Raw genomic sequence first — 25,349 nt, forward strand, 5'->3', positions numbered from 1 at the left:
ACTGGAAGAGGGTCTGTATGTAAACCACACTGAGATACTACACAGGCACTGAGAAGCAACAGAATACTGTTTATTCTAAATTAAAGCCATTCTTAAAGTGCATACCTTTTGTACAGTACATTTTGTTGTTGGTGGTTTTATTCCAATTACCATTTTAAAGTATAGCATCATTTCACAGCACATACTTTCATTCATCTGTCCACATGACATCGAACACCCCCCCCCCCCCCCCCCCCCCCATTGTAGTTCACTGGTTGATGAGGTCATGAAGAACAAAATAAATTAACATTACTATCAGCATCAGAGGATTACTGAGTGGCTTTCACATATTGCAAGCTTGATGCAAGAACCCATAGCCAAGATTATCAGTTTATATATGATTAATATCAATAATGCAAACTTTCGTTTTGTTTTTTTTTCTTGAAAAATTTACAATATAACTGAGTTTCTGCAGTTTCATGTTATAGAGCAGACATAGAAGGCATGAAAGCAGTTGTGCAAGACAGGAAATCAAACGGCCTGTGAGACATCTGAAATCCCAGAACACTCACTATACAGTGGGTTTTACTCTGTATCTCTCTGTGCGTTCTCTGTGTCAGTGTGTATAGGGCACTCTAAGAAGCCCATAATGCCTCACAGAAAGTAGCAACCTACCACTGGCCATTACCCACGTTGTATAATATGTTGCACTGTGTCAACGGAAAAATTACAGTCAGTTTAAAAGAAAGAGGGAAAGACGTTACATTAATTTGCTGAAATATGCTTGGTATAATATGGACTTATCACAAACATTCATGTCAGTATTTATATTTAGCCAACAATCTCTAGTACCTTTAAATAGTGCAAAAACAAGTAGTGTCCCAAGTGTGTTTGTCTAACTGAGCTCACTACACAGTAATATAAGAAGGAAGTAGGAAGCAAAGAGTACTGAAGTGTTTCTGTAACAGGATGATAATGAACACACTGTTCTATTTTATAGGAATTCAAAGTTGATTGCTCATTGGTCCCTAAAAGCAATACAATTTTATTAGAGCAGATTTAAATAAATTTACCTATCTTGTCAAAACTCCAGTGTTCCTTACAGCACTTGTGATGCATTTTAAAAGAGGCTTTAAGGCTTTAAGTCTCATACTACTTAGGATACAAAATCTCACGCAGGTATATCACCTGTTTAAAATACTGTCATTAGCTGTTGCCAAACAGTCAGCAAAGTAGTTTCCAATATGACATCTGCAAGACGCCTGATCTGCAGTTCACCTCAGTGCAGTCAGTCACGTATGGCAAGATCCAAGTGATCAGTTTGTCTCTCCTTTAGAGTTGAGAAGCTCAATCAGCTGGTCTGCCTGCAAAACATTAACAAAGGCAGACAGAACAGAAGTCAGACTGTCAGCAGTCTTACTGTAAGACCCTAAAACGTCACCTGGGTAAACTAAGATGATGCCACTAGGAGTTACTGAACTGAATATATTAATGTGTTGACAATGCAAATCTAGAGGGTAGTTCCCTGATGTAGTCAAGTTACTTAAAGCCAGGTTTACACAGCAATGTCCTTATACAGAACAAGGTAGAGACTGACACTGGTCTACATTTCATTTCATTTGAAATTTCCATTTCCACACAGAGAGTTAATAAAATTTCTACACAGTAACTTGTAGTACTGAAGTACGGAGCTTACTGTGATGAACCAGTAGGAGTTGAGTCTGTAGAAGAGACGCGACATAAAGCCCATTTGACTGGCAGGTGCCAAGACGTGAAGGTGGAGGTGTGTGACAGAACAGAATGGAGGCCAGTGGAAACCAAATCTGCAGACAAAGAAAAGGGTTTTAGAGATACTACTTATTTTTTGTTTTTTAACTCATTTTAGCTGATGCAACAACAAAGCAAATTGTTACTAAGGTTAAGCTAGTCATCAGCAATTAAACTGCATTACAAATGATCTACTATAATTCTGACTAGATTAAGTGCTAATGTTCAATTGGTAACTAAAAAACAAAACTGACCCCAAAACTGTGAATATTTGGTTGTCTAGCAACAAAAGATGAATTACTAAAACTGTCTGAAGCTCATACATTCATAACCCACTAATGTAAATTACCATGGAGAGCTGTGAAGAACCAAAATGAAACCCACCTGACATCACTGAGGTCCGTTATGTTGTTTTTTTCCAGGATCTCCTTCCCTTTGTCGACCATCCGCTTCACTGGACATAAAAAAACAAAAACAGATGATCCATTTTAAACATCTGCAGTTACTTTTTTAAAAAATACTTTCCAACCATCCATAGCATTAGTCAGTAATATGTCAGCAATATTGTCTGAGCTGATATAAAATGAAAATCCATAAGCACTACTTAAAAAGTATGCAGTTTAAACTTTACCCAATGGCACGTGCTCTTTAGTGAGGGATTTACAGTTTCCTACATGTTTGGTTGGGACAACAAGGTAGTGATGGGGGGCTCCAGGTTTGATGTCTCTGAAACATGAGATCTCTTCATCCTGCAGTAATAACACAACATAACACACACACACACATATTTACACTTTAAACGTGAACGACATTACAGAATGCCTCTAGCATTTATGCCGAATGCAATTAGTATACTCAATATAATGTAATTTATTGGAGTCTGATTTATGTATATGTATAAATATGTGCTTATTATTCTCTGTATTTTTAATATGAACTGATTCTACGGTTTAACCAACCAGCCTTCGGTATATGTCGGCGGTGAGCCACGCCTTTCAGCACAGTAAATCAATAACTCTACAGCTATGGGACTAACTAGCTACAATACCACTCAATTACACTCGTTTACAGGGAAATTAAAAGTTTCTGACGGACTAGTTTCAGAGCTTTTACTACTTCTAAACGCATGTATTGACAATTAATAGTGTCTTAGGCTAGCTAGCAACGCATTCATAATAATTTATTACAATATTCTTACACAGTGAAGAAGCTCTGTGCCCATTTCATTGTTTACAATCCTGCAGAAAATACATTTCTTATCATATCCGTCGGTTGGCACATTGCTGCTGCTTTTGGAAATATCAACCCGAGGAGGTTGTTTATCCAGGACTTCGGCCATTGTGGTGTACGGAGCTGTCAACAATCAGGCATGCTGGGTTGATCCAAGAGAACATCGAACGCAACAAGATCGATTGTTCGTCGATCCTTATTGCAGATGTAAGGGAACACAATTGTCAGAAGAGGGCGACATATCTTCTACTTACCCTGCTTAGCAAATCTGTTGCATGCTAGCAATTGTGTCAAACGTACCTTTCATGTTCTCTGATGAAAACAGAAGGGTCCTCATTTATAACTTTATAACTATTTTCAGTACTCTCTGAATAGTCAACACTGCCACACTGCAGTAGGAATTTATTGTTCTGTGGATGGTTGTCTCACAGAAATAAATAAATAAATAAAAATAAACCCAACACTTACTGTCAGAGAACAAAACCAGTCAGTTCTCTTACTATATGATCCAAATATAAAGGGATAACTAAGGGTTAATTTGCTCAGGCTAGAGAATATTAAAGTGGAAGTGTTGCATTAAAGACTCTGAGGTCTAAAGTCAACAGCACAAAGCATAATTGAGATAGACGTTAAGTGATGCTGTATTGTTAGTCAAGGCTGCAGTTAAACAGCTCCACTATGTAACTTAAACAAAACTAACCACCTACCAACCCGCCCCTGCATTTACTCAGTGTGGTTAGCCGTGGTTTTCCTTTACTGTTGGTCTTTCTTTTTTCTTTTCCCCTGTGACACATGCAATGGGTACATATACGTTGTGGTCTGTTGTGAACAAGTTAGGTGTTTGCAAACAAGTGTGCCTCCTCTGCATTAAACTATGCTGCAAGGATAAAGAATGTAGTTCAAGGTGTTCAAGGTGATATGAGACGGATTTCTTGACGGATTTCTTCACAGGCAAAAATGTGAATTTTGCAGAAAAAAAGTGTTTCTTTGGACTAAATCACATAGTGAGCTGTAGCACTCCATGATATTATTATACACCAATCAGGCTTAATATCATAACAGGTGCATAATGTTGATCATCTCCGCATCACGGCACCTGTTAGTGGGTGGGATATATTACATCCATACTGGCAATGGAAGAACAGGCACGTGCAGAGGGGGGGCCGAAGGGGCTTGAGCACCCGCCCCTTTCCTGATGGGTGCCCAAAGTGCCCTTTTGTTGAGGCAATTTTTTTTTTAATTTTAATTTTTTTTTTTTTTAATGTGTGTGTGCGTGTGGAGTCCTGTCTGTGCCCCTCAACAATAATATTTAACTATTAATCACATTTTTGCTAAATAAAAGGATCTGGCTTGCATCAGTCACATGATCACCATTAACCAATGATCGCCCTTGACGGCAGAACGCGCTGGTTACGAGCCGGGAACGAGCTCACAAAGAGCACGCGCATTTTTTGCGGTCCGGAGCTGTAGGAGAAACACAAATTAACTCAGAGACACAGACTGATGCGACAAAACCAGTAAGTAGCTGTACAGCGCACACTGTAGTCTAAAGCACACAGGAGTATTAGCTTATCACGTACACGTTGGTAAGCTGCCCTCCAGCACTATCAGCAGCAGGAGCAGCAGCAACCCCTCAACAGCAACATTGTACCCATCACGTAAAACATAGGCTACGTTTGCTTTGCCTCACAACAGTGATATAGTATGATGCGATCCCATACTAGATTCTTGGTGAATGTGTGTTGTTGTTATTCACCCTGGTTCAATGTGCCCCTTTTTAACTTTGAGCACCCGCCCCTATAAACGTCTCTGCACGGCCCTGTGGAAGAAGGTGACCTGGTCTGACTCTTTTCTTTCACGGTGTTGAGCAATGTTCTGCTGGGAAAACTTAGGTCCATGTGAATGTTACTTTGACACGTTCCACCTACTTAATCATTGTTGCAGACCCTTTCCTGGAAACGACATTTCCTGATTGCTGTGGCTTCTTTCAGCAGAGCCTTCCCGCAATCTGCCACAAAGCAGAAATGGTTAAGGAAGAGCACAACAGTGAGTCTGAAGTGTTGGCCCCCAAATCCCCCAGATCTCAATCCACTTGAGCAACTGTGGGCAGTGCTGGACAAATCATTCTGATCCATGGAAGCCCCACCTCATAGCTTACAGGACTTCAGTTACCATCTTGGTGCAGGTGCCACAGAACACCTTCAGGAGTCTAGAGGAGTCTTTGGCTCAATGGATCAGGGCTGTTTTGATTGTTTTGACGTAGTTTTGAAGTTGGCCGTTTTAAAAACACACAGGAGGTTGTTTGAATATGTGAATAGGAACATTTTTACAGTTTCCTTTTTAACATCCTTGCTATGATAACTGAAGCGTATCTGACGTCAATAGAATGTCTGTTAAAAATCGAACAGCATTTGGTGCACCTGTGGTGGCAGAATGCAATGGTTGATTAATCATTTTGGTGTTAATGACTTAGATGTCGGCTATTTGTTTAGTAGTTGTCAGTCACGGTACTACTGTGGCTGTGATTTCTGATTCCGGGGGTCTTGAAAGCCGGTTTGGGCTGGGCTTGATGTATTCTCTGCAACACAATAACAAAATAAAAGCATTAGCCATTACTGTATGTACCTTTTAATCATGGCTTTTGTTTCACAATGCTTTTGTTTAGTTTCTTTGGAACAGAAGCGGCTGATGATTGTAGCGTGGTGATCAGCACAGGTTCTGGGCTCAATGCCAGGCTCGGGCCTCTGTGTGTGTGTGTGTGTGTGTGTGTGTGTGTGTGTGTGTTCTCTGTTTAGTGAATTTAAACTGGCTGTAACTTTGAATTGTTGTCTGTCTCAATGTGCTAGCCCTGCGACAGACTGACAACTATTACAGTTAGCATGATTTTGTATTTTCCAATTACTTTTTATTTTTATTTCATATTGTTTTTTTTATTAGTTCAGTTTAGTTTCAGTTAATTTCCAGGGTGGATATTCTAGTTTCTACTTTACTTTATTGTTTGAAAATGATTAGGTTGGGGTTTTGGTTTTAGTTTTAGTTTTTATTAGTTTCGGTATCAGTTTTAGTTTATTTTTTTTTTATTTTTCAAATATTACTATATAGAAGTTTTATGTCAGAGGAAAAAATTAGTCAAGTACAGGTATTACAAAAAAGACATGCATTCTTACAAACAGTTGACTCACAGACTTGTAGACATCCTGAGTCTCAATAATCAAGCCTAGCAGTGCCTCATCGGGCAAGTTGGAAATATGTTTTACTAAATTAACAGATACTAAAGTTAAGGATATTTCCCTTATATTTTTATTTTAGTTTAGTCAGTTTTCAAAGTCCACAGTTTTTTTCAGTTATTTTTTTTATGTTTTTTTCAAAACTGTAGAGTGCGGGCCATTGAACCATTTTCCTTCCTGGATGGATTCTCATTTAAATATCTGAAGTGCTTTCTTCCGGTATTTACAGCAGGTAAAATAAATAGTGAACATGTCAAACAGTTTTCTAAGTAAATATGTTTCGGTAACTACATCAACATCCGTATCAGCATACAACACTGGCACGCTTCATATAACTGAAGGAAGGATGAAAGAAAAAATGCATCCGCTGCCAGGATGCTGATGATGAAACGAGGGTGGACGTTTCCTCAAGACTGGTGATCCCGAACGCACAGCCAAGGAGGTTTCAGAGGAATAAAATAAAGCTGCTAAAATGATCCAGCCAATCAGCTGACCTGAATCCAAATGAAATTCTATAGAAAGAACTAAAGGTCAGAGTTCACGGAAGGGGTCCACTGAACCATTAGGACTGTTTGTGTGGAAGAATTGGGACAAAATGACACCTAGGCAATGTATGCGACTAGTTTGTCTTTATGTAAGAGGCATTTTGAAGCTGTAGTCACCAACAAGGCTTTTGTACAAAGTATTGAATAGATTTTTGTAAGCGTGTTAAATACTTTTCCCCATGATTACACATAATGTGTGGATTGGATGGGTTTTTTGTCGATAGCACCTTTACAAATATATTTACTGAGAAAACTGGTGACGTGTTCAATACTTGTTTACCCGTTGTATCTCAGTGATATGGTGAAATTTGTTACAGCAAAAAATGAAAACAACTGCAAGAGGGAAGAAAAAACTTTAATGTAGTTCTTCGAAAGAAAGAACAATTAACAAAGGAACAGAGGCAGTATCAGACTATCAGTAACATGGTATTTTGATGTTATTCGTAATAACTGCTGACTACCTCAGTGACTTGGTAAAGGTTCTTATAATAAGAAATGACAGCGACAGTACCAACAGGAAACTTTTTCACAAGAAAAAAGTGGCAGCACCTGCACTGCCTGGCAGTCATATACAAACTTTTACCATTTCCTGAAAGTGTATTTAAATAAACAAATAACAAACAACTAGGCAATGGATGTGACATTTTATTCAAAGTGTTTTTCTCTCCAAACAGGCAGGCTGGCGTTTCACTTACATAAAGCAGAACTTATATTTTTCAGTTAAGGTCCCTTCTTCCTCAAGCAGCATATCTAACAAACAATCAGCTTTTGTAGTGCAATGTTGTCCTTATATTGTTTTCAGCGCTCCTATTTTGGTCCTCACTTACATGGAAAATGTTAAAACCAGTTCAGATCAACTGTTTTTGGTCCTACCAGTGTTACAGTGATTTTACTGTTAAGTAGTTAATATAATTTGAAAACACACTGACACTTAAACACAGATGTAAACTTTAAAAAGTCCTTTTAAAAGTGTCTTTTTATAAATATGCATTGATACAAAAATAACATAAAAATAGACTCTTTCTTAAATCCCATTACAGTGGCTACCCTGTCAGCAGGCTTCATACTGTACAAGAGGAACTCTGAACCACGTGCACAGACGACAGCAGATGCTCCATCAGGATACGTACAGTAGTGACTAAATGGCACACACGCCTTGAAGTCTGAGAGATCCACACAGAACAACAGGTCCTGCTTTGTTTTTAGCTCGGCTTTTTAGATGTTCAGTCAATTCTGCACAGTCCAGACCTCCAGGTCTTGTACAATAAAGTCCTCATTTGTGGAGAGAGGTGCATTGTGAAAAGTCGGACTGGAAAAGCTTGAACCGCGGTACAGATCAGCATCCAGCCACAGGGCAAAGCCACTCCTAAAGACAGAGAAAACAATAGCACGTTAATATCAGATCTTTGAAAACTCATTGATAGGAAAATAAATAAATAACTGTATAACTTACCCGCCTCCACCGAGCTGCAATGAATCCCAGTTTCCACTCACAAAGTACGAGTTCACCCCACTCCACTTGTATACCTAGATAACAAAGACATAAAAACATCTTAAACTCAGTGCAGATTTCTACAATAAGTGAAATTATTTCATGACAAAAGCATCCTGTAAATAGACTAGAGGTAAAACATTAACAACAGTTCAACTCTTACCTGGAAGTCGGGATTGAAGCTGAACAAGAAGGTTTCTCCTGTACCGTAGCAGTATTTACTGACTCTGAATGGATCTGAAGAAAAAGCCCCAAACACCTGAAAATACACCAAGACACCAGTTTGTTAAAGGAGATGCTGGTAATGGAGGAAGCAGTTTAATTTTCTTGGTACAGAAAATGGAGACTAAGGAGCAGGATACAAACCTTTTTGTGCATGTCTTTGACCACCAGCAGCACAGGGCTGTCCACCTCAGCCATGTTCCTGTACAGAGTCTTCAGGCTGCTCCCATGGATGGCTGTGCTGTAGACCAGCTGCCACTGATAACCATAGGTCCTTGCTGGCATGTGAGCAGCAAGCTGTTTAACAAAGGAGTTACTCATCAAATCATGTCCTGACAAAACTAATGCGTCATTTCATCTAAAATCAACACAGTTCTGCTGCTTGACTGTCTACAATTTGCATAAAAATTTTATGGTGTGAGTATGACTTCCGGGCAGAGCTGCCACTTATGTCATAAATAATCATTGCTGTGAAAATTTAGCTGCAAGTTGGAGATTGTGAAACAGAAAATCTTCTAAAATGGAGGATTTGAGATGGAATTACTCTAATGATAATTTTAAAGTTTTTCAGGAGAAAAACCATTAATTGCTGTGATCCACATATATATATATATATATATATATATATATACACACATGTGTGTTACTTACTTTTTCTAGGTGATAGTCATCTAGCAGATGACTCTGGTCAGTGAGGACAGGGAGATCATCATCGACTTCCAGCTGGTACTCGGGCTCTTCTGCCTCAGAGGCGTCTGAGCTGCACAGACTCTGGCAGCGTTTGGACTCTTTCACTGTGATGATCTGAAGGAGGCAAGCAGAAAAAGTGGCATCATGTTACACCGCTATTCACTGCTCTCCTTTTTTGTTATTTGGGAAATTTTTTAATGCATTACATATATAAGTTTACTTAAGTATTAAAGGTTGTAATTCATTTAAACCACAAACAACAGACCTACTGTATAGCAAGAAACTGCAATGCATGGTGACAGAAAACATTTCCTAACAAGAATACATTCAGCAGAGTAATCTTACCTCAACATAAGGCTCCATACAGTCACTGGCAATGTAAAGCACCTTAATATTTTCTGCCAGCCGCTTCATAGCTCCTGATTTCTCTGTCAAGCGCTGCTCTCTGCTGTACCACATGTCTGCTAACCAAACTGCCATGAAGGCAGTTCTTATATACTCTGGGTTACTTTCCCTTTCTACGTCTGCAGCCTTATTGGTCAGACATTTGAGTAGATGTCTGCTGATTGGTCAGCTCTGACAGTGAACAGTTTCTTTTCTCACTAAATAGGAAGCTGAAGCCACGTTCTGGGATCTAGAGGGAAAAGGATGTCCATATATAGACCCTACAGCCTCAGGGATAACCGCCAAGCTCTCTGATTGCACTTACTGTAAGTTACTGAGGAGGGCTTGCTGTGTAAAAATGCCTGAGTGTAAGAGAGCTTGAGAGTATAAACTTTGGAAGACCTTTGTTTATTATTTCCACATTTAGCTGAGTGGGTTGGTGTAAATCTTACTTCCCAGCTTTTAAAGGTGTGGTTGAAAAGCGGTCGAGGTGGTCAACTTTGCATTGCAAAAGGTGCAAAAGTCATTTCAAGAGGCTCAAAAGTAATTGTACAAACGAACATCACACTGAATCTAATTATTTTTTATAAATACTTGAATGAAAATCCTTTACAGTCAATAACTGCCTGATTGTTCTGAGTCTTTGATTCAGTGTTTTTCTCTGTTCAAGTTTTGGTTCATGTAAATATATTCTGATGAGTCTTAGTTTGCTTAGTGTTTCTATTTTCTTTGTGTATTTTCCTTTTTATAATTAGCCTCAAGCTCTTAGTTCCTGCTCAAAGTTTTGTTTACATTTTGTATTTTATGCCTCCCTTGTGTTTCTCCTTCAGTGTCTTTTTCTGTTGTTCTCATGTTCTTGCTTTACTTTGGTAGTTTTTTTCTAATTTGTGTCTCACGTTTGCTTTTACTTGCTTGCTCATTGGTTACACCTGCTTTGTTTATCCACCTGTTCCTCTTTTCCTAATCAGCCTTGGTTTATTTAAACCCTCAATTTTTGTATTCAACTGAAAAACTTTTTTGATAGTTAAATTTTTTTAAGATAATCTAAGTATTGTATATCAAAGAAACATGATGCATTATTGTTTCATTATTCTTTTTTTTTATCTTCTGTCCCTTGAGGTGGACATTAGGTCTTGTCTTATCACAGAATGATATGCTGGCTGAGTCAGGTAGAAGGAATTTTACTCGGAAGTGTGGAAGTGGACTCACACTTAGAGCTGGCAGGAGATGAGGTGGAAGAGGGCCAGATATCAAAGCAAGAAGGTGAGAGTTCAGATGAAGGACATACCAGGCAAGGGCGTAGATTTGGTTTTGGCATTGGTGGGGACGGGTGTTTCAACCACCGAACCCCGCCCTTTTTCTTTTTTTTTCTCCTTTTCGTCTTTGCTTCTTGATAAAAAAGGACAAATATACTTGCCTACATATGCTATTCTACATGCTATTAAAACATGTAAAATTACAATTCATAGTTTTATATGTGAATTATATAATGTTAAATTACTATTAAACAAATGACTGACTAAGTATTTCAGACTTTAGTTTACTTCAGCCATATTCCACATAAATCAGGTATCATACAAAAATAAAAATAGCTTCAAATACAGTCAAGACAATAAAAGAATATGACTTTAAGGACTTAAATGTGGGATGGAGCGATTTCGCAGGTCTTTCCTCCCCACTGCTGTCAGACTCCACAACAAAGACTTTTGCAGCTGATCAAACACACATAAGACGTTGTAAGTTGTATTTTTACTCAGGTGTATATAACATTTGTATTCTATTTTTATCCTAATGTATATTTTATTCTATTTTATTCTATTCTTTACAGTTGTGTACAGTATATTATTCTTATTGTATTCTAATTTTTGCTATATAACTTTGCACTGTCCACTTTCTGCTGTGACAAAATGAAAGGTAATCTTATCTTAACACGATTACTTCAGTTATAGTACACCAACTTCTCTTATACATTAGCACTAAGAGAACACTAAATGAACTGGTGGTTTTTGTCCATAAAACTCATCTAAGATGACCACAAAATTATTATTCTGTGCTTGATGTGCCTCACCTTTGGCCCTGGCTTTTCCCCTCTGACTGCACTAGGACATATTGATAAAATAACACATTGATTCGTGCCATATAAAAAGTGAGACAATTCAGATTCTTTGTCAAATCTACACTAATCAATCAATTTACATCAGCAGCCAAACAATTGTAGTGCAAACTGCACTACAATAAGTGGTATGGAATATTTGCAAAATCATGACTACCTCATGATATTTTGTCTCAAAAATTAACCCTATGAATATGTCAGTGCCACTAGGATGAAATTATTGTGTCACCAACATTTTAACGTAGAGACATATAATTCTAACAGCCTCTTTAAACTAATATCCTGGCTTGCTCGAGGCTGCCGTTTTTTCTTACAGTTTCAATCAAAATTAGACATGTTGCTCTGAGACTGGGAGAACTAATAGAGCTGCTTGTTGTGCAGTTAGTGTCCAAAACACGTAATTCATGGTTGCATACAATTTTAGACTGATGTGGGCCAAAGCCTAGCATAGCCTGTAACGTTATTATGACGGACACATTTCATGAGTGAACTTGGCTTTAAGTGACTTACAGGTTTCTTTGAAAAATACTTTCTTATATGCACGTTCTTCCTCGTTGCTGCCATCCTCCTCTCCTCCTCGCAGCGCAGGTTTGCCGCTGCTGAAACTAAACAGAGCTCCCTGAAAAGCTCAGCCAATCACATTGGCCATATTTGTCACATGAGGTCGGACTCCAGTAGAGAACGTAATTTAACTCTTTCTGCACCGCTGGGTGACTGAGACGCTGACAGATCGATTTTTTTCTTTCTATCGTTTTTTTTTTTTTACAAGAAGCGATCAAATTATTGGTGGGGACAATTCAATAATCGCTGGATATTGGTGGGGACGTGTCCCCTCCGTCCATGCCAAATCGACGCCCTTGATACCAGGTTTTGAGCAGCCTGATCAGAGGCAAAATGATAACACCGGAAGTCCATTATGGACAAGAAATATTGTATACACTAGGGCTGTGAAGTTGTGGGATTTTTTTTTCAGCTGCCATACTGGACGCCTGCCTGTGAGGGGAAAATGGGATTTCCTATCCATGGCAGCCTGCAACATGCATTCTGTTTAAGAGTTCTCACACAGGAGAATATGTTGAAAATGTGAGGTAGTAAGTTGTCGAGTCGCAAATTTTGAAAGATTCTCCAAGCACCGCCCAGGTTAGAAGAAAGTTGATTTCCGCGTCCAAATTCCAGTATAATCTAGTATTTTATCAACTCTACAAATGTCAATATTACCCCAATTATCGATGGAATATGTTTCTCAATAATTTCTCCCAATCAGTTGTCAGTTTGCACTTTGTTTCGTTTTTAATTTCCGACACTTGTGTTACACAACTTTCCAAGCACTATTCCCAGCAGCCATCATTTTTAATTGACAGTTTTATGGCCAAAACTATAAACATCAAACCGACCGCAGAACAAAAACAATTAATCCAACTTTGTCGGGTTTGCTGCCAGGGATAGGCTAGTATAAAAGTTAAGCGTTGAGGAAGGGTTAACAAGGTTTGTTTGCTATATTTCTTAAAGAAGTGTGGTTCACAACTTTCTGGCAGCAAAGACGGGCAGAGAGGCTCCCAGGTGCATCTTTAGCAGGACCAAGTTTATTTAAATCTATGTTTGGACTTGTCACCGTTGGCCATAACACCATCAAAGGTTACTTATTAATCCTAATCACTACATTTCAAACAGTAATAATCAACACGTGCTTGTACAACAAGTGGCACAAGCTTCATTAATATAACTGTAGATAATATTTGACCTAAATACATGGCTCTTGTGATTCGATCGTGTAGGTTAAATGCTTATCACAGTGATTCCATTATATAAAACACTCCAGTGTAGGTGTATACGAGTATATATGATTATATAGTATATATATGAGTATATGTCCAGTGTATACAGGTATATATGTCATGAAAAAAACACAACGAAGTCCAGCTTTCGACTACGAAGGACACTCAAAAGTTTTGTTTTGGAAGGGGTAAAATTACTGTTTTTATTTTTTATTTTTTTGTATACACGATGTGTGTTTTCATAAATGTGTTGGCGTTCCCTGTATTTAGGGTCAAAAGCTTCGTCCAGCACTACGATTGGGCTGAAATATTGGGGGTTGACGTAGTAGCGCAAAGGGATTTGCAGCATGCTTACACATCACACTTGGTAATCGTTAGAAGGATATTCTCTGGGCCAAGGGAGCCCAAACGAATGTCCTGAACTAGATATTAGAATCAGTAATATTAAATAATCAAGGCTAGGCAGGGGGTGTTTTTGTGTCTGTCTTTCTGATTCCAGGAAAAAGGAGCAGATAGGAGGTCGACAAGTAGCAGACGTGAATGGAGAGGATTTGTAAGGAGACAGCAGGACTGTATAATAATCATTTGCTATTGTCGCAGTATAAAAACTGCATGAGGGCCATCCTTTGTGTGAAGACAGATGCTTGATTTCACACAGACGTCCAGCGCTGTAAATTGTAATTTCAACTGCCAAAGGAAATTAAATCCTTTAAGCGACAGATATTTCTCCTGTACTTCCTTATGAAAAAAATTGAACACAACAAACTGGTGACAACGATGAGATGTTTTCAGTTGGAAAGGAGAAAAGGACAATTGGGAAGGCTCCTGACAGAGTTGCTGTCAGACGGTAGAACTCAAGAGACAACTGATTCCGGTCACGCTCAGAGAAGCCCTTCAAAATAAAGGTAAGCAGAGCCTGTTTCTATCGAAATTTGCAAAATTGGATATATACCAAATTTAAATGTGAGCGGTGAGTTGTCGAAGTTGTCTCAGTCAAATTGATAAAGTGTTTATATGATATGATACATGTTTAATGCATAAAGTTGGAATTACAAGTTTAGGTTATGGTTAACAAGGAAATAGATAAATAAGGTCTTATTACAGTTAAGGAAATAGGTCAAAGGTTAAAATAAGCTTAAGATAAATAAAGTCTTATTACAGTTAAGGAAATAGGTCAAAGGTTAAATTAAGGATTAATATAAATAAGAAAATTACAAGCATGTAATGAAATGAAAATATAAGAAAAGAGGTTTATTTTGGTTACAAGGAAAAAATAAGTCAAAAGTCAAAACAAGGGTACGGTTAAGTTAAAAGTTAATATGTCAAAGGGCAGATTAAAACAGGTTAAACATTTAAACAGAGATTAAATAAGGATAAGGAAATAATAGACTAAACTAGGAAATTAATCAAGAGTATGAATTAATGAGAAATGTAACCAGTTTGAATTAGGTCAAAGGTTAAGTTTTAACCTTTTGTTAGCGGGTTAAATTAGATAAAATAAAGGTGAATAACAGGATTAAAACCGGTTGCAAATCGCAAGGTGATTGTTATCAAACGTCCTGTGTGTGTGTGTGTGTGTGTGTGTGTGTGTGTGAGAGAGAGAGAGAGAGAGAGAGAGAGAGAGAGAGAGCTCTCAGTGTAGTTTTCTGCTAAGGGAGAGTTTTATGTTGTTTTATGTTCATTTTACATTCTGATTCTTCTATTGATTTGCCATCAGCTGTTATCAGTTAATACCTTTAGAAGTTAACTGATAATTGCTTTTGTATTCTGAGTTTCCTTTGAGCTGATTTCTGATATCAGTGAACAGGTATAGAATTAACTGGTATTTGTTTATATTTGTCTCTGCACTTTGATCATTGTAATTGATTTTGTTATCAGTTGCGATCAGTTAACAGCTATCGAGTAAACTACTAATTGGTTTTGTATTCTGATTCTCTCTTAAATTGATCTCGGATATCAGGAAACAGCTAAAAAGTTAACTGATTTTTGTTTTTGTGCCTGTTTTGGAATATTGTTTGGTTTAATTGATTTTTTTTATCAGTCAGTAATCAACTGACAGCAATAGATTTAACTGTATTTGTTTCTGATCCATGCATTTGATCGTGACATTGATTTCTGTTATCGGTTGATGACGGTTAGCACTCTTAGGATTAACTGCTATTTGTTCTTGCATCTGATCTTTGTATCTTGATCTTTTAATCGAGCTATCAGTTAACACTTTTAGGGTAATTGCTATTTTTTTCTGATCTTTGCAGTTGATCTTAGTAACTGAGCAGCTGATCTTAGATTAATTTGTTATTGACTGATGACGAGTTAATAGTCTTGGGGTTAGTTGTTTCGCTTTTACATTTGATCTAAGCTTGATCTTATAATTGATTTTTGTCAGACTGATAACCGTTAACAGTTTTAAAATGAACTGCTATTCTGTTTATGCCATATGATTTTCTTTGACTGACTCTTATCTGTTTAATATATAGTTAATTAAGTGAGTCAATTCCTTAAATTGAAGTATTGATAGAGATTAATTTTAAGTTAATTCCGAAAGTTGAATCTTGACATATTTGATCCAACTTTTATTAGTTTAATATAATATGTGTTTGCTTTTGAATTATTTACCAGCTGGTTGAGCAGCTATGATTTTGCTTGCTTAGAATCATTAAGTTTGCAGTTTTATTTCACAGTTACTTTTGGTCAAATTGAAATCTGCCGTTTCGGGAAAAGAAAAAGCATTGCGTTGTCATTGTTTCAAAAAAAGGTTGATTGTCTAATTCTGAGTAATTAGTGAAGTTGAATTTGTTTGTGGTTTCAATGAATAAAAGAAAAACGTATTGAAGAGAAATAATAATTAGACCTGGGAGTAAAGGGGTCCTTATTCCTAGAAGATACCCAAAACAAAAAAGAGATAAAACATAAAACTTAAAAAGAAAAAGGGATAGAAACTTGAAAGTAAATTATAAAAATTAAAATAGAATTTAAATAAAACCATAATGGCGGGCATTGCTATTTCACCTGCAATGGAGAATTTGGGTCAATTAGAAAAATATGTCATGCTGGATGGTATAGAAGATAAGAAAGTAGGATGTACAATGAAGAAGAAATTGAACAAGAGATGGGATCTGGAAAAAGGAAGGCTATATATCATCTTGTCTTGGGGAGCCCATACCCAGGAGTGCAACCATATTCCAAATAGAGAAATAAGCTAATGAAGAATATGACCAAGCATGCTCAGAATGGAAGGAAGAAATTAGGAGGCTCCAAGAGGAAGGAAATGGACAAAAAATGAGAGCACATGATAAAAATGACACGGAGGATGAAACTGACTATCAAGAATTACCTGCACCTATCAGCAGAGGTAGCCGTGTCCACTGGACTAGACTGGAGGCAAAGAAGCAACATCAGTTCATATGACAACAACAGAAGAACCAATTTATCTCAAAGATAGAGAAGGACTGGTGAGAGCATTACTACCTTTATTTGCTGGAGCAGCAGCATGGATTTCAACTGTTGAAGACAACACAGCAGGAGAGACACTTGCCATTTTAGAATTTCATGCCTTGCTTTTTCGAACAGAAGGGGTAAACAGTGCACGGAGACTCTTGGAACTAATTGGGATTAGATCTGTGAAAAAAGTGCGAAACAGTTCAACACAAAGCCCTTTAAAGTGACAGTCCCGGTTTCAAAGTGCTTGTGAATCTCCTTGATTGTTTGTTCCCACATACCCTTTCTCCAGACCCTGTTTGCTCACGATTGTCATGGAAAGGTTCTCTGCACTGAAATCTACACACAGAAAATACAGGTAAGTTTTCCACACAAGTAAATGAAGCAACCCAATAAGCACCAGAGCAGGGGGTTTGGTAACTGTTACTCATTTAACATTCCTGCAAAGACTGAATCTCAGCCAATCCCTTGAGGCTTTGAGAGGAATCAGGAAGGCATGAACCTGGCATGAGTCCCACTAAGACACAAAAAACCGGCACACACACACAGCAATAGTAGAGAGGCAAGGTAGCGAACAAGGACAAGGAAAACAGAGAAATATGGCAAGATAGCACGGAGAGGATAGACAGACACACATGATGTAGAGGTCTCAAAAACTCACAAAAACTCATGAATCAAATATGATACACTTGGTATTACAAGGCTGCGTCAACACCGCAAATGATAGCAAGACAGTGAACTGAATGACTGGAATAATTGGACTTTCTTTGTTTTTTAGCTTATGTTAAAGTAACATTAACCTTTCTTTGGTTTTGGCCCACAGATGTGAAAAACAGCCGCCTCCCTCTGTATCACTCTGTGTCACCTTTTTCCTTTCCACAGACAACCCACAACTTCTTTTTATCCTTGGTTGCTTGAAACTATTTTGATGTTGCTGGAAACGAGATGATATCTCCCACAAATATACAGAATAATGTTGTTGTTTTTTCTTTTTCTTGTCTCAGGATTTTTATTTTGATTGCTGCTGAAGAGTGCAGGTCATTGAGCAGTATCATCTCAAACCTGTGAAGCTTCAAAATGCACGAAAACTTTTGGATGGATGACTTTTCTTGGATAAGTGAACTGTTTAATGTCTGGGAGACTGCGGGTTTTGATAAGCATATATTTTTAACATTGCGAGTATTTCTCGATATTTCTCTATTCTTTCATAGTATTACACAGAAACACAGCTGAAAACCTTGCTTGAAACGTAAATTACCCAGATGTGACGTGTGGCATTCTCACCTTGTTTCTCGTAACGTGTGCTTCTTATTAAATACCTTGCTGATGTAACATGTAGTGAAAAATGACACCTCTACTCAGTTTCAACAGGAAACATAAACCTTTAATGTGATTTCACAAGAAAAAAGTGGCAGCACCAGCACTGCCTGGCAGTCATAGTAAAACTTTCACCATTTCCTGAACAGTGTATTTTAAAAGGCAGATAATAAACAACTGGGCATGTGTGTGTATTTCATGTTTTAGTCAAAGTATTTTTCTCTCCAAATAGACAAGCTGGTGCTTCATTTACAAAAAACGCAATTTTTCATTTTACACTTGAGTTCCCTTCTTCCTCAAGCAGCACATCTAGCTTATCCAGCAGCTGTTGTAGTGCATTGTGGTCCTTTTATTATTTTCAGCTAGTTTGGTCCTTACTCGCAGCCACAGATTTAAATGGAAAACATTAAAACCAGTTAAAATTGTTTGTCCAAACAGTGTTATAGTGATTTTAACAATAACTGGTTAATATAATTTGACAACACATACTCACTTAAACAAAGATGCAAACTGTAAAAAAAATATTTTTATAAATATGCATTGATATAAAAATAAAAAAATAAAGGTTTTCTTGAACCCTGAATGTCATTACAGTAGCTGTAGACGTTTCATTCAACGCTGTTTTTTTAAAACTCGCTAATGCTCCATCTGCACATCTGAGTGACTAAACGGCACACATGCCTTGAAGTCTGAGAGATCCACACAGAACAACAGGTCCTGCTTTGTTTTTAGCTCGGCTTTTTAGATGTTCATAGTCAATTCTGCACAGTCCAGACCTCCAGGTCTTGTACAATAAAGTCCTCATTTGTGGAGAGAGGTGCATTGTGAAAAGTCGGACTGGAAAAGCTTGAACCGTGGTACAGATCAGCATCCAGCCACAGGGCAAAGCCACTCCTAAAGACAGAGAAAACAATAGCACTTTAATATCAGATCTTTGAAAACTCATTGATAGAACAATAAATAAATAACTGTATAACTTACCCGCCTCCACCGAGATGCAGTGAATCCCAGTTTCCACTCACAAAGTATGAGTTCACCCCACTCCACTTGTATACCTAGATAACAAAGACATAAAAACATCTTAAACTCTGTGCAGATTTCTACAATAAGTGAAATTATTTCATGACAAATCATCCTGTAAATAGACTAGAGGTAAAACATTAACAACAGTTCAACTCTTACCTGGAAGTCGGGATTGAAGCTGAACAAGAAGGTTTCTCCGGTACCGTAGCAGTATTTACTGACTCTGAATGGATCTGAAGAAAAAGCCCCAAACACCTGAAAATACACCAAGACACCAGTTTGTTAAAGGAGATGCTGGTAATGGAGGAAGCCGTTTAATTTTCTTGGTACAGAAAATGGAGACTAAGGAGCAGGATACAAACCTTTTTGTGCATGTCTTTGACCACCAGCAGCACAGGGCTGTCCACCTCAGCCATGTTCCTGTACAGAGTCTTCAGGCTGCTCCCATGGATGGCTGTGCTGTAGACCAGCTGCCATTGATAACCATAGGTCCTTGCTGGCATGTGAGCAGCAAGCTGTTTGACAAAGGAGTTACTCATCAAATCATGTCCTGACAAAACTAATGCGTCATTTCATCTAAAATCAACACGGTTCTTCTGCTTGACTGTCTACAATTTGCATAAAGATTTTACATTGTGAGCACAACTTCCAGGTAGAGCTGCCACTTATGTCATAAATAATCATTGAAATTATTTTGAAATGAAATCATTGTGAAATTTTAGCTGTAAATTTTGAGATGGTGAAACAGAAAATCTTCTAAACAATTGGATGATTTGAGATGAATTACCCTAACCACAATTTTCTCAGTTCTTCAGGAGAAAAACTTTTGATAGCTGTGATCCACACACACATATATACACATGTGTGTTACTTACTTTTTCTAGGTGATAGTCATCTAGCAGATGACTCTGGTCAGTGAGGACAGGGAGATCATCATCGACTTCCAGCTGGTACTCGGGCTCTTCTGCCTCAGAGGCGTCTGAGCTGCACAGACTCTGGCAGCGTTTGGACTCTTTCACTGTGATGATCTGAAGGAGGCAAGCAGAAAAAGTGGCATCATGTTACACCGCTATTCACTGCTCTCCTTTTTTGTTATTTGGAAAGTTTTTACTGCATTGCATATATAAGTTTAATGGCCTCAAGTACAAAGGTTGTAATTCATGTAAAAACTGAGTACATAAACCACAAACAACAGACCTACTGTATAGCAAGAAACTGCAATGCATGGTGACAGAAAACATTTGAACCTCCACAGTAACCTCACTGCACTTCCTAACAAGAATACATTCAGCAGAGTAATCTTACCTCAACATAAGGCTCCATACAGTCACTGGCAATGTAAAGCACCTTAATATTTTCTGCCAGCCGCTTCATAGCTCCTGATTTCTCTGTCAAGCGCTGCTCTCTGCTGTACCACATGTCTGCTAACCAAACTGCCATGAAGGCAGTTCTTATATGAGTGACTTTCCCTTTCTGTCTGCAGCCTTATTGGTCAGACATTTGAGTAGATGTCTGCTGATTGGTCAGCTCTGACAGTGAACCGTTTATTTTCTCACTAAACAGGAAAGTGAAGTCTGGTTCTGGGATGTAGAGGGAAAAGGATGTCCATATATAGACCCTATACGCTCAGGGATAACCACCAAGCTCTGTGATTGCACTTACTGTAAGTTACTGAGGAGGGCTTGCTGTGTAAAAATGCCTGAGTGTAAGAGAGCTTGAGAATATATACTTTGGAAGACCTTTGTTTATTATTTCCAGGAAAAAATTATTCAATAACAAAACTGTTTATAATTTTGCATCTGTATACCACCAGAGTGAATTTTTAAATCCAAGAGTCATTATGTACATCAGCAAAAAAGAAAAAAAAAACTGTAAAAAGTGGTAGGATTTCAGCAACTTGGGTGCAAGAAAAAAAAACAATAAAATGTTTTAAATTTGCCATCATGTAAAAATACGGTAAATTCATGTGCTTTTAATAGGATAATAACTTTAGGATAAATAGATTTTTATATTTAAAAAATTTATTTGCATGTGTAAAATCAGTGAAATTACCTAATAATTTTGTCCAATACTGTTGTAATGCAATTAATGAGGCTTAAAATTTCAGGAAAGTACTTTTATTAATTGGATTTTACTATGTGATTTTATGTCAGAAATCTTGTACTTTTATTCCATGTTTACTGTAATATTATCGTCAGGTTCAGTGCAAGAACAAGATGCAAATGCACGACTTTCCAGTTAGCAATAATGAGTTTACTACAGTGAAATAGAGAACAATAAAGTGAACCGTTTGCAAAGGCGTAGCTTCCTATGTGGTACTCCTGACTCCTGCACAGTGCTCGTGGTCCATGGCGTGAAAGGTGAAACTCCAACACTTGATAATTCCAAACAGCTCCGCTCCCGTGACACACTCCTTTCCAGGTTCCTATGAAGAAAAAACATGATGATCAATTTGGCGTACTCAAAGACACAATCAAAAGACAGGTTCACGTCAGAGTCAGGGCTGTACTATGTCACTCAACGATCCAGCGTCGAATGAAGCTCAGCCACACTGTTAAGGGGTGAGCCATTCATGCAAATAATCAGCAGCAGCCGATTGACCACAGGTGTGGCTGGCTTCAGCACGGGAATTCCTCCTGGTCTGATGTTTGCCCATAAACTGGCATGCTGGACACACACACACAGACATAAACACAGAAGAAGCAGGGCACCGGGACATGGAAAAACATACCAAAACATAACACATGGGCCAGTCGACTGACGAGGACAAATATGATATACATTTTTAAAAAATGTCAAAAAAAATTGTCGCTAAACTAGCAAATGGGTTTGGAATTACATGAGTTAACTTTTTATTTTTGATTATATCAGCTGTAAGATGGCTTTTTCAAACACAAAGTAAATGGATTTACCATTTTAAAAATATCCAGAAAATGTTATTGTATTTGCAAAATACTGTTAATCATATTGCAGTACATACTGATGGATATGAAAATTAAAAGTCTTAATATACAGTAGCATCACTTTGTATAATACGGCAATAATACTGCTGTAATACAACATTACTACATTCCATTTTTGTTTATTTGTCCTTAAAAACATTTTTAAATTAAAAAAAATCTACTCCTGCAGTACGACAACTTTATAACTTTATATATGTCATATAGGTTCAGTGTGACGCACAATAAAGTAAGTAAAATTTTATTTGCATAGCACATTTCAAGATAAAAATCACAAAGTCCTTCACAGAAGCTAAAACATAAAAACAAAAACTAACCAAAAGCAAGTTTTAAAAGATGAGTTTTTAGCTGATTTGTAAAGAAGACCACTGAGTCTACAGATCTCAAGCTCAAAGGAAAAGAGTTCCAGAGTCTGGGGGCCACAGTTCCTCTGTCACCTTTCGATTTCAGCCTTGTGTGCTGGACAACCAACATTCCCTGATCACATGATCTCAGGGACCTGCTGGGGAAGTGATAAAAACAGGAGCAAACCAGAGATTTAACATGCACATCCAAAGTCAGAGTTGAGTCAAAAGTTACACCAAGATTCCTGATAGAAGATTTGCCAAATGTAGCAAGAGGATCTAAATTTTCCATAACCTTGGGCAAACGTTTATGAGGAGCACATACAAGGACTGTTGTTTTCTCCTCATTAAGTTATGGTAAATGGCCTGTATTTATATAGCGCTTTACTAGTCCCTAAGGACCCCAAAGCGCTTTACATATCCAGACATCCACCCATTCACACACACATTCACACACTGGTGATGGCAAGCTACATAGTAGCCACAGCCACCCTGGGGCGCACTGACAGAGGCGAGAAGTTAAAGAAAGTTGTCAGCCATCCAACCTCTGATAGAGTCTATGCACCTATGCAACATCTGTAACTTGGAAACATCTTGGGGCTTAAAGGAGATATACAACTGAATTTCATCTGCATAGCAGTGATAAGAAATGTCCTTAAAAGTGCTCAGGAGGTGCTGAAGAGGGAGTAAATACAACAAAAACAGTAAAGACCCCAATACAGAACCTTGTGGCACAGAATATGCAAAAGAAGTAGAAGAAGACATTAGAGATAGCCAAAGAAAAGGATCGTTCACACAAATAAGATGCGAACCAATCAAAGCAGACCCAGATATACCCACCCAGTGTCTCAGCCTATCTAGCAAAATGTGATGGCTGACAGTATCAAAGGCATAGGTCAGGTCCAACATCAGCAGAACAGAGCATTCCCCTGCATCACATCTCATCAAGGTGTCACTGGAGACTCAAAGAAGTACAGTTTCAGTAAAGTGAGCTGTACGAAAGCCAGATTGGAATTTATCCAGAATGCTGTAGTCATCCAGAACAGCTATGAGCTGGTTAGCCACAACCTTTTCTAAAGTCTTAGTGATGAATGGTAGTTTTGAAATTGGTCTATAACTGCTAAGAAGAGAAGTGTCAAGCTTGTTTTTTTAAACTGTGAGTGAATGACAGCATGCTTACAGTAAACAGGGACCTGACCAGAAACCAAAGAAGTATTGATAATTGTAAGCACACAGGGGCCGATAGACCGAAAGACATTTTTAAACAAAGATCCAACTAAAATATAAGGAGAACAAGAGGATGCTTTCATCGAATTAACTAAGAATTAACAAGCTCAGGTGAGGACACAGGTAAAAATCTTTCTAAAATAACAGGCCTAGCTTGAGTTGGAGCTGACAGCAGAGACACAGAAGTAGAGATACCGTTCCTCACATTACTAACTTTTTCAACAAAGAAAGAAGGAAAAGTTTTTACAATCTTCATTCGATGAAATTGGGACAACAGGTGGAGCAGGAGCAACGATATCACTAACAGTGTCAAATAGTACCTTGGGGTTACCTCTGCTCTTTGAAACCAAGTCTGAGAAATAGGCAGCCCTCGCATCTCAAACTGAAGTGTTAAATAAAACGAAAAGGTCCTTTAAATGAAGGAGATGAAGATGTAAATGAGTTTTCCTCCATAATTACTCAACTTTAACGCTTTAAACACAGAATGCTGTCAATTATCCAGGTGGATGACTTTAAAACAGGAGCTAGTCTGGTTTTGACAGGACAAATATTGTCTAAAATATAAAGACAATGATTAGTAAAAAGATTTGTTAGTAAATCAACATCGTTATAGGAAGGTAGATAGGCTATTACTCCTTCATGATTACAAGGCAGTCTGGGCAATGAGCTATCAGAACTTTTTCTGTAATTTCACAGATGTATTGTTTACAAATGAAGCCCAAACAAATTTCTTTCATTATGTTTCATAATTTATGCAGTAAAACTGAGACATGCTGTTGAAATTGCACTTCTTTTCTTATATTCATATATCACAGGGATCGACTGTGTAGCTAAACTTATTTCCACTGACAAAAAGGGGATTTTTACTGGTCTGGCCTACTTAAGATCAAAGTGCGCTCTATGTGGCGGCTGATTTAAAATGAGTTTGACATCCCTGATCTCGGCTGAGCTAAGATCAGGTTGCTGAAAACAAAAGAAGAAATGGAAAACCAACATCTGGCAGTTAAGATTGCTTATGTGAAATAAGTCCGAATAACACAGAAAGACTGATATGGGACTATTATGTCATCGACTGAGATAACTTTACTAAACATAGAGAATCATAAGTGGGTATGTGAACACTGACGTCTGACATCAACACCACAGCTGATAAAACAGACTTGATAAGGGAGACTTTTAAAATATTAGCTAATGTTCCAGTAATGATGATAATACGCACTTTGGTTAATTTTTGCCCACAGATCTGAAAAACAGTTCCTCCCTCTGAGCCAAGAGTGGATTTTACCTTTTTTTCAACAGTCAAACCACAATATCTCTTCCTTTCTCTGTTGCTTGAAACTATTTTGATGTTGCTGGAAATGAGACTAAAATTCCCATTAAAAGTATATTGTACTACAAAACTGTACAAAATGTTTTGGATTGATAAGCTTTCTTAAGTATCTGAAGTTTTTTATATCTGTGAGACTACAAGTTTGATTTATATTTTAAACATGCATTTAGGCTTCTTCAGTTGGAAATATTGGTTTTATTCATTCATAATATTGCATGAAAGCTCAGCTTCTGATTAGAATAAGGAAATCACCTAAAAATGATACACAAGGTTTAGTCCCTTCGTA

At 37.8% G+C, this 25,349-nt stretch overlaps 3 protein-coding genes across 3 annotated transcripts; all 3 read right to left on the reverse strand.

Annotated features, from left to right (window-relative positions):
• Nucleotides 1-49: 49 nt before the first annotated feature.
• Nucleotides 50-3,139, reverse strand: hint3 (histidine triad nucleotide binding protein 3). Its single transcript, XM_003443675.5, has 5 exons — nt 2,945-3,139; nt 2,378-2,495; nt 2,131-2,200; nt 1,676-1,802; nt 50-1,343 (listed from the first exon to the last, which is right to left on the reverse strand). Exons 1-5 carry the CDS (start codon nt 3,083-3,085, stop codon nt 1,296-1,298), a joined length of 504 nt encoding a protein of 167 aa, XP_003443723.1. The 5' UTR covers nt 3,086-3,139; the 3' UTR covers nt 50-1,295.
• A 3,946-nt stretch (nt 3,140-7,085) lies between these two features.
• LOC109204233 (nuclear receptor coactivator 7) lies at nt 7,086-20,654 on the reverse strand. The gene is made up of 7 exons (XM_019364879.2): nt 20,508-20,654; nt 20,078-20,230; nt 19,565-19,717; nt 19,362-19,457; nt 19,161-19,234; nt 18,861-19,073; nt 7,086-7,903 (listed from the first exon to the last, which is right to left on the reverse strand). The coding sequence occupies exons 1-6, from the start codon at nt 20,640-20,642 to the stop codon at nt 18,935-18,937; spliced, it is 750 nt and encodes a 249-aa protein (XP_019220424.1). The 5' UTR covers nt 20,643-20,654; the 3' UTR covers nt 7,086-7,903; nt 18,861-18,934.
• On the reverse strand, nt 7,374-9,643 carry LOC100697863 (nuclear receptor coactivator 7). The gene is made up of 6 exons (XM_019364878.2): nt 9,498-9,643; nt 9,114-9,266; nt 8,607-8,759; nt 8,404-8,499; nt 8,202-8,275; nt 7,374-8,114 (listed from the first exon to the last, which is right to left on the reverse strand). The coding sequence occupies exons 1-6, from the start codon at nt 9,630-9,632 to the stop codon at nt 7,976-7,978; spliced, it is 750 nt and encodes a 249-aa protein (XP_019220423.2). The 5' UTR covers nt 9,633-9,643; the 3' UTR covers nt 7,374-7,975.
• Nucleotides 20,655-25,349: the final 4,695 nt, after the last annotated feature.

Source organism: Oreochromis niloticus, linkage group LG11 (genome assembly GCF_001858045.2).
Source record: "Oreochromis niloticus isolate F11D_XX linkage group LG11, O_niloticus_UMD_NMBU, whole genome shotgun sequence".
NCBI classification, from domain to species: Eukaryota; Metazoa; Chordata; class Actinopteri; order Cichliformes; family Cichlidae; genus Oreochromis; species Oreochromis niloticus.

What these genes read in the sequence shown, in the direction of transcription:
- LOC109204233 (XM_019364879.2), bottom strand. Translation starts at nt 20,642, where the DNA reads ATGGCAGTTTGGTTAGCAGACATGTGGTACAGCAGAGAGCAGCGCTTG. An exon ending in ATGACTATCACCTAGAAAAA is followed by an intron (nt 19,718 to 20,077) that starts GTAAGTAACACA and finishes TTTGTCAAACAG; the next exon opens with CTTGCTGCTCACATGCCAGC. An exon ending in TCAAAGACATGCACAAAAAG is followed by an intron (nt 19,458 to 19,564) that starts GTTTGTATCCTG and finishes GTGTATTTTCAG; the next exon opens with GTGTTTGGGGCTTTTTCTTC.
- LOC100697863 (XM_019364878.2), bottom strand. Translation starts at nt 9,632, where the DNA reads ATGGCAGTTTGGTTAGCAGACATGTGGTACAGCAGAGAGCAGCGCTTG. An exon ending in GTATGGAGCCTTATGTTGAG is followed by an intron (nt 9,267 to 9,497) that starts GTAAGATTACTC and finishes TGCCTCCTTCAG; the next exon opens with ATCATCACAGTGAAAGAGTC. An exon ending in ATGACTATCACCTAGAAAAA is followed by an intron (nt 8,760 to 9,113) that starts GTAAGTAACACA and finishes TTTGTTAAACAG; the next exon opens with CTTGCTGCTCACATGCCAGC.
- hint3 (XM_003443675.5), bottom strand. Translation starts at nt 3,085, where the DNA reads ATGGCCGAAGTCCTGGATAAACAACCTCCTCGGGTTGATATTTCCAAA. An exon ending in ACGGACCTCAGTGATGTCAG is followed by an intron (nt 1,803 to 2,130) that starts GTGGGTTTCATT and finishes CTTTGTCTGCAG; the next exon opens with ATTTGGTTTCCACTGGCCTC. An exon ending in ACTCCTACTGGTTCATCACA is followed by an intron (nt 1,344 to 1,675) that starts GTAAGCTCCGTA and finishes AATGTTTTGCAG; the next exon opens with GCAGACCAGCTGATTGAGCT.